This window comes from Rattus norvegicus, chromosome 13 (assembly GCF_021556685.1).
Source record: "Rattus norvegicus strain SHRSP/BbbUtx chromosome 13, alternate assembly SHRSP_T2T, whole genome shotgun sequence".
Classification (NCBI taxonomy): domain Eukaryota; kingdom Metazoa; phylum Chordata; class Mammalia; order Rodentia; family Muridae; genus Rattus; species Rattus norvegicus.
In genome coordinates this window covers 52,202,195-52,218,563 of record NC_141546.1, presented here as the reverse complement: position 1 = coordinate 52,218,563, position 16,369 = coordinate 52,202,195, and the positions used below count along the sequence as shown (strand labels likewise).

Below are 16,369 nucleotides of genomic sequence, written 5' to 3'. Positions count from 1 at the left end.
TGATACATTTCTTCTATTTTTCATATTCCTGGTGATACTGTGTTAAAACCTATAATCTGCTTTGGTGATATTTTGGTGTCTTATCTTTGCCATATGCTAATTATTCTTTTACTTCTGCTTAATGAGTACTGAATTTAGTCCTCTGAAACCCAGAACACAGCTATTGTAAATCATTCACCATACAAAAGAATATGTTCAGGCATTTGGATCCAATGCGGTCTCATTCATTCCTAATAATGAGAATACTAATTTCCTTTTTTTTTCCAGATGAAAAATTTGGGAACGTTACTGTGCGTTACATCTATGATGACAGTAGTAAGAATTTTAACGCAAACCTAGAAGGTGACAAAAAACCTAAGTGTGAATATACGGATTGTGAAAAAGAGTTAAAAAATCTACCAGAATGCTCACAGAAAAACGTCACTCTCTCCAATGGCTCATGTACTCCAGATAAAATTATAAATTTAGATGTACCACCAGGTGAATGTCAACTTCCTTCTATCTGTGTATTTAGGACAGCAGGGAGAGTTCATATATGTGTTCTGGTGCCTCTTCAGGCTAATGTGGTCAGAAAAAAAGAGTGAGGGAAAGCAAGTGAGCTTTGTTAAGTGTGTTCCCTGTTGAGAACCCTGGAGAGCACAGAGAAATACATACCTATTCCTTAGGAGCATCGCCTGTCTTTCTTGTTTCTTTTACAAAGAGGTTCCCAGCTGGGAGGCGGTGGCCCTCCCCCTTTAATCTCAACATTGCATTTGGCAGAGGCAGGCAAATCTCAGTGTTCAACAGCAGCCAAGGTCTACAGAGCAAGCTCCAGGACTGCCAAGGATACACAGAGAAACGCTGTTTCAAAACAAACAAACAAAGAAACAAACAAACAGAAAACAAGCCAAAAAAAAAGACAACAAAAAACCAAAACAACAACGGCAAACCACCAAGAAAGCACTTCCTATGGATTAGAAACAGCCTACTTTGTATTTTGTGAATTAATTTTACATGAGACTGCTGGTATTTCTCTTTAAATTCAAAGTGTTTTCATTAGAGAAAAGAACATAGCTAAACATTTAATGTTTTCTGGGGGAAAAAAATCAAAGGGGGAGTTCTAGTCATGTTAATACCAAAGTTGTGAACTCAGAATGTGGAAGGCTAAGGCAGAAGCAGTTTATGTGTTCAAAGCCAGCCTAGGCTGCATCATGAGTTCTGTACCAGCCCGAGCTATGGTGTGACATTACACCTTCTTTCCAAAACCCAAAATAGATCAACGGACAAGCATCAAAAGCCCAGAGAAATTGTTTTTCAAATGGGAAAATCAGCTGTTTATCTTGATGCTTCCCTGAGTTGCATTTATAAAGAAAGCAGCGTACAGTTCTACTAAAATCTGTGGTATAGAGATAATGTGCTATCTTCCCTAATGAATGCCAAAGTCTGAGGTAATAGACAGACTGCCTGCAAACAGCGACTACACATTATGTAGATAGAGCCAACACATGTTTGTATAGTTATGCGTCAACCGAAACAAAGATAAATTAAAAGTTAGGAGTGTGAATAGATCATCAAGAGGCATCAGACCCTGGGAGAGCTTAGAGTCCTCCCAGTGAAATTTTCCACTTGCAAGAGTGGACTTCATGGGTGTGATTTCAGAGTCTTTACTTGTGAAGCTTCACATCTCCACGCCAGGAACCATAACCTAAAGGCACTTCTATGTTTTCTCCACAGGGACTCACAACTTTAACTTAACAAACTGCACACCAGACATAGAAGCTAATACCTCAATTTGTTTGGAGTGGAAAATAAAAAACAAATTTACCTGCGACATTCAAAAGATTTCATACAATTTCCGTTGTACACCAGGTATGATACTGTGCAGAGAAGCTCTATTATCAGAAGTTATTCCAGATGTGGCTTAAAGGCTCTTGTCCTCCTCACCCACCCTGAGTGGCCCACCACAAAGTAGAATGAAATAACCCTGGTGCCTCTGGCACGGAAACAAACTCACAAAGTAGATAAATGAAAAGAACAACCCGTGGATGATACATACTGCAAAAAATTAATTAAAAGAATTTTCTTGGGCTGGAGAGATGGCTCAGTGGTTAAGAGCACTGACTGTTCTTCTACAGGTCTTGAGTTCAATTCCCAGCAACCACATGGTGGCTCACGACCACCTGTCATGGGGATCCAATGCCCACTTCTGGTGTGTCTGAATACAGGTCAATGTATTCATATATATAAAATAAATAAATACATCTTTTAAAAGACAAATTTTCTTGAGTACTTCTATGTATCAGATATTCTTGAAAGGATGATGAAATGCCAGCATTAAAAAGGAAAGATGATATTTACAGTCTGTAGTAAGGAAACAGAGTGTTATACATAACCAGAGATACATAAATGAAAATCATTTGAAAGTCCAAAAATCCTTGGGTATCAAGGAGAGCAAGTGCTTCTGTGAGTGAGCTTGGGTTTCTATAGAGGTTGGGTCTTTTAAAACATATATTTGAGTTCAATAAGGTGGATTCTTTCTCCTCTGGCCATATAGCCGTGTGCCAGGACACATTTGGCAAGACAGAGGAAGGCACATACATACAGACACAGAAGTGGAAATGTCACCCTGATTGTCAACGCCCTAACGGGAAGTTGCTGGCCTAAGCTGTAAGCAGTATGTTCATAGATGGAACAAATATATCATGAGTTATCAAATTTTTTTTAAAAAATAAGTCACAATGCTGGTTTCTCAACTCAGTCGAGCATAGCAATGCTATTTGCAGGATCTTGGCTTATGAGTTCACCATTTGCAGAGGCCTGGCTCTACCATAAAGTCTTAAGCGCATGGTGCCATAAAAGAAGCCATTATACTGTGTATCATTTCATATACTCATGAGCAATACTTTTCTTTCAGAGATGAAAACATTTGCTTTGGACAAACACGGAACACTTTGGTTACACAACCTTACAGTCCGAACAAATTACACATGTGCTGCGGAAGTCCTCTACAATAACGTAATACTTTTAAAACAAGACAGAAGGGTGCAGACTGATTTTGGGAGTAAGTATATCACTGACATTTATAAAATAAATAAAATTTCTTCTTCTTTCATGGGTTTTCATTCTTTTTTTGGAGAATCACAAAAAATAATGGTATAGAATTACAGAAAGCATATCAGTAAAGAAAAAAGCTTAAATGCAATTTAAGGTGGATTTTAAAAACTAGGCTATACAAGCCTAACTAAAGTTCTTTTCTGTTCTTCAAATTGTGTCTGTTGCAAGACTGATAGGAACAGTTGAAATGGTTTGCATGAATTATTCCCATTTTATTCATTTTTTCTTTCATTCTTTTTATACCATCATTTGCTTTGTACTCTAAAACTTCTTTCCACAATTATGGCCTGCTTCTAACAGAAATAAAATAAGCAAAGAAACTAATAAAACTCAGGCAAATCTAAGTGTTTGAACATAAAATAGGGACTATAGTCATCAGATTTTGGCAATAGAATTAATAACAGGATAAAGCTTATTTAATGGAAAGGGGTTCTAGACATTTGGGGAGAAAGAAGTGAAAATTTCTAATTAAATTTAACATTTATTTGTAAATGTTAATTTTTTAAAATGGTGATTAATGAATGATCAAACATAAAGAAGACAGAAGATGTCCTTGCTCACAGGCAGTAAAGGCATTTCTAGAAGGAAGAGGAGAGAAACAGTAGGAAAGGAGGAAAGGAGAGATAGATAATAGATAGATGATAGATAGACAGATGATAGATAGATAGATGATAGATGATAGATAGATGATAGATAGATGATAGATAGATAGATAGATAGATAGATAGATAGATAGATAGATGATAGATGATAGATAGATGATAGATGGTAGATGATAAATGATAGATAGATGATAGATAGATGCATGATGGATAGATGATAGATAATAGATAGATGATAGATAGGTAGATGGTAGATAGATAAATGATAGATAGATAGATAGATAGACAGACAGACATGACAGAAACAGATACAGAGAGACACAAAATAAGGAAAAGAAAGAGAGAGAGGGAAAGAGAGGGAGAGAGGAAAGTTAAGGGATGGAGAAAACGGAAGAGAGGTAAAAGACAGAAACAGAAGTGAAAGCTAGGCATGATGGTAGATATCTGTCATGCCAGCTGCTTGTGAGGCTGAGACACGGGGATCACAAGTTGAAGGCTCACCTGGACAACTTAGTAAGACCTACATAGTGTGTGCAGGCTACCCTGAGCTACATGCAATCCTGTCTTTGCAACAACATAACAAGAACAAGAACAATAAAAATCCAACAAAACACATTGTGATTTTCTAGTTCTGTACTTTCTGTTGTTGTTGTTGTTGTTGTTGAATTTATTCCTGGCTAAGGTTTTATTTTAATAGCAATAAAATAATAGTATTTTAGATAAATATTTTAAATAAGTATTACTATTTATTTAAAAGTAATAAAATAAATAGCATGTAATAGTATTTTTCCCTAAATTTCATTTTCACATACATTTTCTGAAGAAACACAAATCTGACTCTAATTTGTTTCATAGCTGAAGGCAAAGGGAATACCCAAATCAAAAGTCTACCACCAATCCTCCAAAATTACAGTAATCTACAGGATAAACAGAAAAGTTTAATATCATGTGGAAGTTAAAAACTTTGAGGAAAGCCAGGGAGATTGTTCAGTGGATGAGGGCACTTGCTGTCAAGACAGAAGACCTAAATGTGCTCATAGGATCTACATGATAGAAGGAAAAATCCAATTTTTATATTGAACACATGGACACACACACATGTACATGCACACACAAAGGTACACACACATATACACATGCGCACACAGGCACACATGTGGATCCAGAAACAAAACTAAAAACAAACAAACAAACAAATTAAGATTAGCACCACCTTTTAACGTCCGTGTAACATAGGAGGAATCTTAGAAAACTAATGTTCAGACTTGATAAATACTTGTCATTTCAGTTAATTGTTTTCATGTCTTTATAGAAAAGTGCTATCAAATGCCCAGCAACCATTGCGGCTCAACACAGAGATGTTCAGTTACTCTAAAAGCTAAAGTTATGACACACCTAATCTAAAGAATGTGGGAGGCCATTTTTGTATGTTCAGAGTAGGCAAGTTTTCCTAAGAAAGTTTTAAAAAAGCAAGATCATAAAGAGATAGATAAGTTTGACTTCATAGTCAAATGCTTCTTGCATTTAAAGTGATTGAAGGAAATAGCATAGACATTGTGTACTGTAGGAAAGCATCCATGGTTTATTTCTTTATTTGACGTGGACAATTTTTCAAAATATATGAAAAGCCCTTTCAGCAACAAAGCAAGACATCAAACATTCCAATTTAAATATAGGAAGGCATTTTGACTGTGTAACTTACAAAAGATACACACACACATGATGACGAGACCCATGGAAAAAACCTGCTCAGCCTCATTAGCCGTCTGAGAAATGAAAGTTAAAATAAGATGGAGATCGTATACACGTCCACTGGCAAATAATAACAACATTATTACTGAGTATATAGCTATCCACCCAGGATAAGAAGAAAGATTATAGCTACAGGGCAGAGTAGGTCCATGCATATGCATCTACTCCTGGGAAGTGATCAAAGAGCCGTCAAGTTCTTCTGATAGAGACGACATAACAAGTTAATGAAGAATGTTTATCTTTCTTTGTTCTAATGGAATGTTGCCATATAAAGATAAAATATTCTTTTAGACTGTAAGCTTGGAAGTTTCAGTCTAAGGCTGGATGTCCCTAGGACACTGGGTCTCCAGTGGGACACCAGATAACAGTGGTAAGAGTGTATCATGAAGAGAACTATTCATTCTTGTGGGTCATGAAGGAAAAAGAAAAGAGAATAATGGGGAACCAGCTGATTTGAGGGTGTGCTTTCCATGATCCAAAGATATTTTACTAGGTCTTACCTCTCTAATAGCCCACCAAGAGCTCTTGTGGTATACACTTTTAAACTATAGCCTTACTGATGACTAGAGGGACAGACTTAGGATATGTTAAAAAAAAACACAAAAGTGCCATATTAAATCCAATATAATTTGTTCAAAATATCGCTGTTTAATTCTATTCATATGTGAGGATCACAGGGTTACATTCAATCTACAGCAATAGAATATAGTTCAGAGGAGATGTGGTGTGTCTCAAGAAGGCTCCTTTTGATTTGCAGGTGGCAAGGAAGGATGCCAGGAATGGTCTATATTAACTGTGATGGTAGCATATGGATGGAGAAACTCATAACTTATCAAGCTATAACTTACGCAAGTGTCACTGGCTAGAACCTATGTCTCATTCATTTTATTTTAATATTTTGGCAGGGGAATACCTCAAAATACCGAAATATGTGGCCAACAATGAGAATATTTTTATAGAAGGGAATAATTTGGGGTATTCTTCAAATCAGTAGGATGTTTAAATGGCCTACTGCTATATGGAAACAAAAAAAAGTGTGTGAAAGAAATCTGATCTAAACGACCCAGGATAGGTCTGAGAACTTCACCGAGATTTTATTAACTTACAATTAATTCAAAGATGGCTATTAGTGATTTAAGCTGGTTATGTAATTACTGTTCCTCGGTGTCTTATTTTTCCCATTATAACTTTTTTGTTTTCAACAGCTCCAGAAATGCTTCCCCATGTTCAATGTAAGAATTCAACTAACAGCACAACATTAGTCTCCTGGGCTGAGCCAGCATCTAAACACCATGGATACATTTTATGCTATAAAAAGACCCCTTCAGGTAATGTTGTAAAGTGTAATTCCCAATAAGGAAACAAAATCAAGAACTTTTAAATGTTGTAGTTATTGTTTTTAGCCAGGGAGCTACAGGGATTTTATGAAGATGGTGAGAGATTCAGGATTGTTTCAGGTTCAGAACTGTCACTCAGTAAGGGTTTTCAAGCCTCAGCTGTGGTATAAAAAGCCAGACTGTTCCTAAGACTTCTCTTCATCTGTCTCAACTTTAATCTTTACATTTGAAATCCCAAATGAAAGAAAAATGTCTTGCAAATAACCCATGTTCCCATCCTGCAAATATTATAATTCATCTATACTAACTTGCTTTCCAACTCATATTTATCAGGGTTAGACAAACAAGCCCAAAAGGCAGACACACAATATTTTGTAAATAGATAGGAGCGCCATCCCGTTTAGCCACATTAGATGGAAACTTGAGTAATTTTAGTTCAACATTAGTCTGCTTCAGAAATGAATGTAGCACACCCCCCACCATATGTCAAGACTAGCTTTAATGAACACACATCTTTTGGAAAAGAACAAGTACCTAGAATACTTATGAAAAATAGTGGGCAGGACTAGAGTCCTTTAAAGAAGCCAAAACATCAGGACAGGTCTTTATTTAGGGGCTAAGACAGGAATGAACTGAGCACTGAGAGAATCCTCTCTGTGTTGGCCAGAAGGAACCGGACTCAAGTTACAAAATTTGAAATCTAAAGAACCATTTTGTATACTCTCTTACATTTCAATAACGTTTTTTCGCTTCATTCTTAAAATCGTCATGTTCATATGACTCAATGAAAGTTAAGAGCCATGCTGTCCTTAGCCTAAGTATTTCAGAGAAGAAATATAGTGTTTATGAGAATCCGATAAGTCAAAAGTTATATTGATGGGACAGGTGAAATAGAAATTCTAGGAAGATTAAACAAAGGGCTACTTATGTCCTCTGTTTCATTGGACATGTACTTTATGCATCTTTCAGTGTGGCTTTTCCAGGAATAAACTGTTTGCTTTTATCCCAGTTTCTTTTTTAGAATCTTCCACTAGTCTATTTTGCTGCATTTCCATTCTGATTTTTTTTATCTACTGTACTGTCTACATGTAAGAATATTTGGTAGAATTAAGCATGTCTATTTTTTTATTTGAGTTCTGCATAGTCTAAAAAAAATCTGTGTTTATACTGAATCACATAATTAGGGTAAGGACTGGATGAGTTATTAACGATTTGAAGAGTTTCTCATGTCGGCAGCTAGTATAAAGTCCTTCTCATCACATAACTGTTCAGCTTTCCAAACATCATGCTTGCACGGGTTTAAGGAGGATGAAGGGGAACTTGGGTGATATCACACATCTTCTATTCTCCCAAACTATGAGCTGGTAACTGAATTGAGCCTCCACTCTCGAATGTGTTGAAACTGCCTTAAAGACCAGTAGAAGCCAGTTTGCAGGCCATAATCTCTGACAGCCATCAAAATGAGTTGTCAAAATGAAGGCTGCTCATCGTCTGCTCTCCCATGTTTAAGGTGCAATGCCATGAGACCCAATTTAACTACTGAGGAGATTTAGCAGGATCGTAGCTCCATTCAGATCTTTAAACTATGCACACTGGTTCAGGTGAAAAGCCCTATTCAGAATGCACAGGTCTAAAGTCTTAGAGATGAGTGCTTTTAAATCTAACCCAACACTTCATCTCACCATTTCTTCATTGAACTGTTTCAGAATCTCCAAAAGTTAGACATTAGGAGAAGGGAAATGGATCCAGTATTTACTTCTCTTGTGTTATCAGGGGATTTTTATAATGTTCTGTATAAAGTTAATTTTTAAAATATGGCCTAATATCTCAAGAGTGTCGTTCACATGATAGAAGTCAGCTAGTGCGATTTAAGACGCTTTGTCAGCAAACCCACGTGGGCTGCTTGCTATAATTACACTTGTATTTTTTCCATATGTTCTGTTTTGAGGAACTGCAGCTTTATGCCACCAACTTACTGAGTGACAGCAGAGCTCCCCTCCCCCAGTCACCGGGGAAGAGGAATTTTCAGCGTTGTTCATTCAAAGGATTGATTTTGAAGGGCTACTAAAAGCAATGTGCACATTTTGACACTGTGATGATGTTAGGAGTCATTGTGTATATCTTCTAAATATGATCCTTTATTTGTCTCTTTTGACACTGCAAAATCCCTTGGCTATTAATATGTGTTCAGTAATTCCACTGGGGTGAGCATGTCCATACTGTTTGAAATAGTGCCCACAAAGACACTTTAGAGGATATCAAGTCTGAAAATTATCAGTGCATTTCTTGTGTCATTCTCAAAAAAAAAAAAAAAAAAAAAACCAAAACTGGTGGGAATGCTACTATTACTTTATGGAAAAAAAATAAATTAAAGCATTTAATGGAAGAAGATGCTCACTTTTTATATAGAATTTGTTTCTCTGAGACCTCAACACATTTGCGTTCATAAAGAGGCCAAGAGTGATCATGTAAAGTATTATGGAATGTGTTCGTGAGGGTTCTTCACTAGAAGAGAATCAATACAACGTGTTTAACAATAGTTAGATTAGCTAACAGTCTGAAACTGGGCTGTCCTTCAGCGTCTATCTGTCAGCTGCAGGGCCATAAAAAGAAGAAGCTGTTTGGTTCAAGAGGTTTGTAACCTCAGAAAAGAGGGACCACGTTCCATTCACGAGTGAGCTCTCTCTAACCAGGACAGATCGTTCTCACTCATTCCACAGAAACATGTAGCAGTTGTGTCTCACAACACCTCTCAGACATACAAATGTGACTTATCAATTTCTAAGGTCTCTCTTAATTCAATCAAGGTGATGATCAAGATTAACCATGACAGAGCCTTTCAACCAAAGCTTGAAATACTTAGGAACTCAATGCAAATATTCCTTTCTAAATATTAAGAATCTCCATTAATTACTCATTTTTTTAAAAAATGTCTTCAGATTTATTGTTCGAAGTTTTCATTTTTGTTAGAGTAAGTAAAAATTCAAGCTTCACTGAATGACAGACATAATGAAGCCGTGTTTTGATGCAGAATGCTTGTGAAGTCGCATAGACAAGCACATGAATTCGGGTCACTAAATAAAAGCCAAGCAGATCTGGGAATCGGTACCCTTAAAGCCTGGCTATTATCCCAGTGATGAAGGCATTATCCTAAAAACCAGACACCATATAAAAATATAGCAGGGTCCATGCATAGGACATGGTGTCTGACCTTTCTTGTGTTCAGCCTTCTCAGAGAGAATTCTCATTACATTTAAAGCAGACTAGAGCTAGAAAGCAACAGCAGTGTACCCCAGCTTTGGGAATTCTGAGAAATAGATACCATTAGAGAAACTACATTTTCTCACTTACTCTTGAGACTTCCATTGTGATATTTAACATCAAAATTTAGCATTAAGTATGTGTTGCATCTCTTTTGATTATGGTTCTCGAAAGCCCAAAGACACATTCAAGAACAGCAGAGAAAGATCGTCCTGAGACAAAGATCAGGTTTACCCCACCAAGGGCATTCAACTACTACTACTCTCCAGAGAGCAGGTGAAGTGGTACAGGCAGAGGTCAAAGTCTGGATTTCAAGACCTAAGCTACATCTGGGCTTCATTTCCCTTACCTGTGGTCATGGCAAGTGGCTTAAGTTCTCTATAGTTCAGTTTTCTCCAAAATCCTATGATATGACCATACCAACTTCACAGCTACGATGATGGCTAAATCAGTTAACGTATGCATCATATGAAATGCTGATTGCCACATGTAGAGAGCCATTGATCACTTTTTAAATTTTTATTTTTCTTGAATAGTTTATGTATTTAGATTTCAAATGATATCTCCTTCCCCCCCTCTCCAATTCCTGCTCTTCCCTCCCCCTGCTTCTATGAGGATGCTCCCACTCCCACCCACCCACTCCCACCTCAACGCCCTGGTATTCCCCAACACTGGGAAAATGAGAAAATTGGAGGTCCTTCGTAGGACCAAGGGCTTTTCCTACTATTGATCCTGGACAATGGCATCCTCTGCTACATATGCAGTTGGAGCTATGGGTCTCTCCATGTGTACTCATTGGTTGGTGGTTTAGTCCCTGGAAGCTCTGGTGGGATCTGGTTGGTTGATAGTGTTGTTCTTCTTATGGGGTTGTAAACCCCTTCAGCTCATTCAATCTTTTCCTTAACTCCTCCATTTGGGGTTCCAGTGCTCAGTCCAATGATTAGCTGGAAGCATCCTGATCTGTATCAGTAGGACTCTGGTGGAACCTCTCAGGAGACACCCATATCAGGCTTCTGTCACCAGGCACTACATGGCATCAGCAATAGTGATTGAGTTTGGTGGCTGCATTTGGGATGGATCCCCAGGTGGGACAGTCTCTGGATGACCTTTTCTTCAGTCCCAGATCCACTCTTTGTCCCTGTATTTCCTCCTGTGAGTATTTTGTTCTCTCTTCTAAGAAGGAATGAAGCACCCACATTTTGGTCTTTCTTCTTGAGCTTCATATGATCTGTGAATTTCTTTCTTAAGTATTCCAAACTTTTGGGCTAATACCCACTTATCAGTGACTACATATCATGTGCGTTTTGTGTGTGTGTGTGTGTGTGTGTGTGTGTGTGTGTGTGTGTGTGTGTGTGACTGGATTACCTCACTCAGGATTATAATTTCTAGTTCCATCCATTTGACTTTAAGAATTAGTCATTGTTTTTAATAGCTGAATAGTACTCTATTGTGCAAATGTACCACATTTTCTGTATCCATTCCTCTGTTGAAGGACATCTGGGTTCTTTCAAGTTTCTGGATATTGTAAATAAGGCTGCTATAAACATAATGAAACATGTGTCCTTGCTATATGTTGGAGCATCTATGGATGTCCAGGAGTTGTACAGCTGGATCCTCAGGTAGTACTATGTCTGATTTTCTGAGGAACCTCCAGACTGATTTCCAGAGTGGCTGTATCAGCTTGCAATCCCACCAACAATGGAGGAGTTTTCCTCTTTCTCCACATCCTTGCCAGCATCTACTATCACCTGAGTTTTTGATCTTAGCCATTCTGACTGGTGTGAGGTAGAATCTCAGGGTTATTTTGATTTGCATTTCCTTGATGACTAAAGATGTTGAATGTTTTTTTTAGGTGCTTCTCAGCCATTTGGTATTCCTCAGTTGAAAAACTTTTGTTTAGCTCTGTGCCCCATTTTTAAATTGGATGATTTGATTCTCTGGCGTCTAACTTCTTGAGTTCTTTGAATATATTGGATATTAGCTCTCTGTTGGATGTAGGATTGATTAAGGTCTTTTCCCAATCTGTTGGTTGCCGTTTTGTCCTAATGACAGTGTCCTTTGCCCTACAGAAGGTTTTCAGTTTTGTGAGGTCCCATTTATCAATTCTTGATCTTAGAGCATAAACCATTGGTTCTATTCAGGAAATTTTCCCCAGTGCCCATGTCTAGACATTTCCTCACTTTCTCTTCTACTAGTTTCAGTGTATCTGGTTTTATGTGGAGGTCTTTGATCTACTTGAAATTGGGCTTTGTGTAATCCACTATATAAACAAACTCAAGGGAAAAAAAGCATGCTCATCTCATTAGATGCTGAGAAGGCATTTGACAAAATTCAACACCCCCTCATGATAAAAGTCTTGGAAATATCAGGAATTTAAGGCCCATACCTAAATATAGTAAAATCAATATACAGCAAACCAGTAGCTGACATCAAACTAAATGGAGAGAAACTTGAAGCAATCCCACTAACATCCGGGACTACACAAGGCTGGCACTCTCTTCCTAACTGTTCAATATTGTACTTGAAGTCCTAGTCAGAACAACTAGACAACAAAAAAGGCAAAGGGATAAAATTTGGAAAGCAAAAATTCAAAATATCACTCTTTGCAGAGGATATGATAGTATTCTTAAATATCCCCAAAAATTCCACCAGAGAACTTGTAAACCTGATAAACAACTTCAGCAAAGTGGCTGGATATAAAATTAACTCAAACAAATCAGTATCCTTCTTCTCAAAGACTAATAAACAGGTTGAGAAAGAAATTAGGGAAAGGGCACCCTTCACAATAGCCACAAATAATATAAAATACCTTGATGTGACTCCAACCAAACTAGTGTAAGTCAAAAAATTCAAGTCTCTGAAGAAAGAAATTGAAGAATATCTCAGAAGATGGAAAGATCTCCCATGTTCATGGATTGACAGGATTAATATAGTAAAATTGGCCATCTTGACAAAAGCAATCTACAGATTCAATGCAATCCCCATCAAATTCCAACTCAATTCTTCATAGAATCGAATGAGCAGTTTGCAAATTCATTTGGAATAACAAAACACCCAGAATAGAGAAAACTATTCCTAACAATAAAGACCATCATGGGGGAATCACCATCCCTGACCTCACATCTATGGTCACTTGAACTTTGACAAAGAAATTGAAACTACCCAATGGAAAAATGACAGCATTTTCAACAAATGGTGCTGGTTCAACTGAAGGTCAGACTATAGAAGAATGCAAATTGACCCATTTTTATCTCCTTGTACATTGATGACTTTTGGGAATTATTATTGTCATGATATCATTTTATGTTATCATTATAACTCCTGTCTAATAACATGCTGATCAAGATGTCTTTGCTATATTTTTTCTACTCAAAATATCAAAATATCAATATATGCCTAATGGATGTCCATCTACATCTTAAGATACGTCCATGTTTTTGCTTCTCATCCTTATGTATATTGTAAGCATCTGCTATGCTAGTCATGTCTGTCCATAATTTCATAACATAATGTTTTGTGGCAATTCAGCTTGGAAGTAGCATGCTTGTATAGTATGTATAAATCTACAGATTAGACCTTAACATCACCAAAATAACTAAAGTTTTCTCTTTCAGTTTATTCTATTTCACTCATCTTTCCACGCAAAAACCTAGATTCCAGTATCACAATAAACTCTTCTCTCGTTCTTATGGTCCCATCAATCACTAAGCCTTAAAACAATATGAACTAGTAAGCTTACTTACGGGTGATATGATGGCTTCTTCACTAAAAGTCTACTGCAGTAGCTCCTGTTGACTCTCTAAGTTCAGAGTAAAGTATCAGAAAGGGTGTGAGGAAAACATCCATTCTAAAGCATTATAGCTTAGGGTGTTGGAGTCTTCTCTGGGGTCTGTGTTATGTCAGAAGAGAAGATCTTCACAAATGTGTCTAAGTTTATTAAATATTCCATTCAGCACATTAGTGATATGAAGTCATATCTATGAATAATTTGAATTTATTCAATGACTTTTTGATATTTTATACTTTCTCATATGTATAATTAAGATATATATATATATCCCTCTTCATCTCCCCCCTCCCACACTTCTATGTGCCTCTCCCAATTTCGCAGCCTCCTCTTTAATTGTTGTTACAGTTACTTATACACATATATGGATAAACATAAAAAACAACCTTCTGAGTCCATTTATTGTTACACGTGTACATTGTGTTTGTGTGTGTGTGTGTGTGTGTGTGTGTGTGTGTGTGTGTGTGTGTGTGTTAGGCATGATCACTTGATGTCAGATAACAAATCGGAAGATCATTCGTAGCGAAGATGAATTATCCTGACCTCAACAACTGTTAATAACTTGTAGCGCTTTGTTTAAGGTTGGACCCCCATGAGGTTGTTCAAGTCTCATTAGGTAGACAAGTTGTTGAGATTTTGTGGCTGTAGGTTTCATTTCATAACTAGAAGACACAATTGTCCAACAGACTTCATGGTCACCTGGCTTTTACAATTTTTCTGCCCTCCCCCCTTCCCCCGTTCCTTGATGGTCACTGAGCCTGAGGTGCAGATCCATCAACTGAATCTGAACAATCTCCTGTCAGTTGTCTTCTGCATTTTGACTGGTTATGTCTTTATGTATTAGTCTCCTTGCATCACAAAAAGAAGGAATGAGAGCTGCATTTGGTTGAGTGTAATGATAAGTTTTCAGAACTTAGGCAGTAGACTGGTTTGGGAAGTTCCAGAGGTAGCATTCTTCTAGACTGTATGACCAAACTGACCAAACTTACCACATGTACTTCTTTGTGTAATTTTTCTCCTGTTAAGTGGGCCTTAAGTCCAATTAGACAGCTCTGACTTACTACCAAAGTGTGAGTGCTACTATTGTACAGTTACAGATGTTGTGCTGTGCTAGTCTCTTTTGTGGTTCATAGGAATTCACAGATAGGGCTATTGATTGCTTTCCTCTCTTAGCAGTTTGCATATCTGGTACCATGAAAGCCATTCCTCAGGGAAGAGACTTCTGGATCAGTTCCAGCTCAAGCTCTGACTCTTTTGTTTATAGTATATGTTTTCTTTAGCAGTAGGGACTTCCCTTCAACTTGGGGATAAATATAAAGTAATAGTAGCCGATGTCCTCTTCAAGCATTCTTAGTGTTATATGTTCCTCATCCCACCCTATTCTTCTGTGTTATCCTCCCTACCCCCAATTAAAGTCCTCTCCACCTTCCTCTCCTCTTCCTTCCTGCCTGTCCCTTCTCTAGAAACCCCCTCCCCTGTCTTCTTTTATTGTCCTCCATTTTGCAATTACTCTAGGTTGTATACATATATCTGGAGGTTTGGAGCTAGGAACACAGATGAGAGACAACATGCTGTGTTTGTCTTTCTGTTTAAATTCCCTCAATATTTGGAGTCTGTCTGGAACCACATTACGTAAACATCATGTTATCTGCGTAGGAGTTCTGACTTTAAGATACATACTAACTTAGGTTTTCTTTTTAATTCTAGAAAAATGTGAAAATTTGGCTAATGATGTGAACAGTTTTGAGGTGAAAAACCTGAGGCCTTATACAGAGTACACAGTGTCTCTATTTGCCTATGTTATTGGGAGGGTGCAACGAAATGGCCCTGCTAAGGATTGCAACTTTCGGACAAAAGCAGCTCGTAAGTTTTTTGCTTTTATACTTCTTCCATGAATGCTAAGGGGCACTGGATGACATTTTTATGTGCAATGCATTGATCTTTCTACTTCCTCTGGGAAAAACATTAACCTGGCATGTTTGTTAGCTTCTAAAATTTCAAATAATTGAAAATGAAATTATTTAACCACTGCTAATCAAGGTTCACTGTATCTATCAGATATAGTGAGGGGGTTAAAGGAGCAAAGCTGGAGACATCACCAGCTTATGTGCTCCCTAAGACTTTAAACCCTTAAGCACCCCAGTAATCTAGATGAAAAATGATCACGTTACTGTCTAGAAACACAGATTGTAGCTAGACACTTAATGATGTCCTACATAACCCCTTATAAAACATTTCGGGGTTGGGGATTTAGCTCAGTGGTAGTGTGCTTGCCTAGCAAGTGCAAGGCCCTGGGTTCGGTCCCCAGCTCCGAAAAAGAGAAAAAAAAAACATTTCATAATAGAGAGCAAGATTTGGTGCTTAGTTTATGTCATGTTTTTCATTGGAAATTTCAATGGTCGGACATTCTCACAGTTTGTTAGATTGATCTTCAAGGTAACTGCTTGGACTCAATTAGGAGAAAGGAAGAAGAAAGAGTCCTGGAGAAAGATGGAGTCTATGACTACGAGGACCCAGTGGGCACCGGATTCCTGGAG

The 16,369-nt window shown here is 37.5% G+C and overlaps 1 protein-coding gene across 23 annotated transcripts in view; it reads left to right on the top strand.

Annotated features, from left to right (window-relative positions):
• Ptprc (protein tyrosine phosphatase, receptor type, C) overlaps positions 1 to 16,369 on the top strand; it is a 112,884-nt gene that overhangs the window by 63,001 nt on the left and 33,514 nt on the right. For all 23 annotated transcript variants that reach the window (XM_087580040.1, XM_087580039.1, XM_087580037.1 and 20 more), the window contains 5 exon segments: positions 268 to 480; positions 1,714 to 1,848; positions 2,894 to 3,040; positions 6,653 to 6,775; positions 15,540 to 15,695. In XM_087580040.1, coding sequence (XP_087436166.1) covers positions 268 to 480; positions 1,714 to 1,848; positions 2,894 to 3,040; positions 6,653 to 6,775; positions 15,540 to 15,695 — 774 coding nt within the window.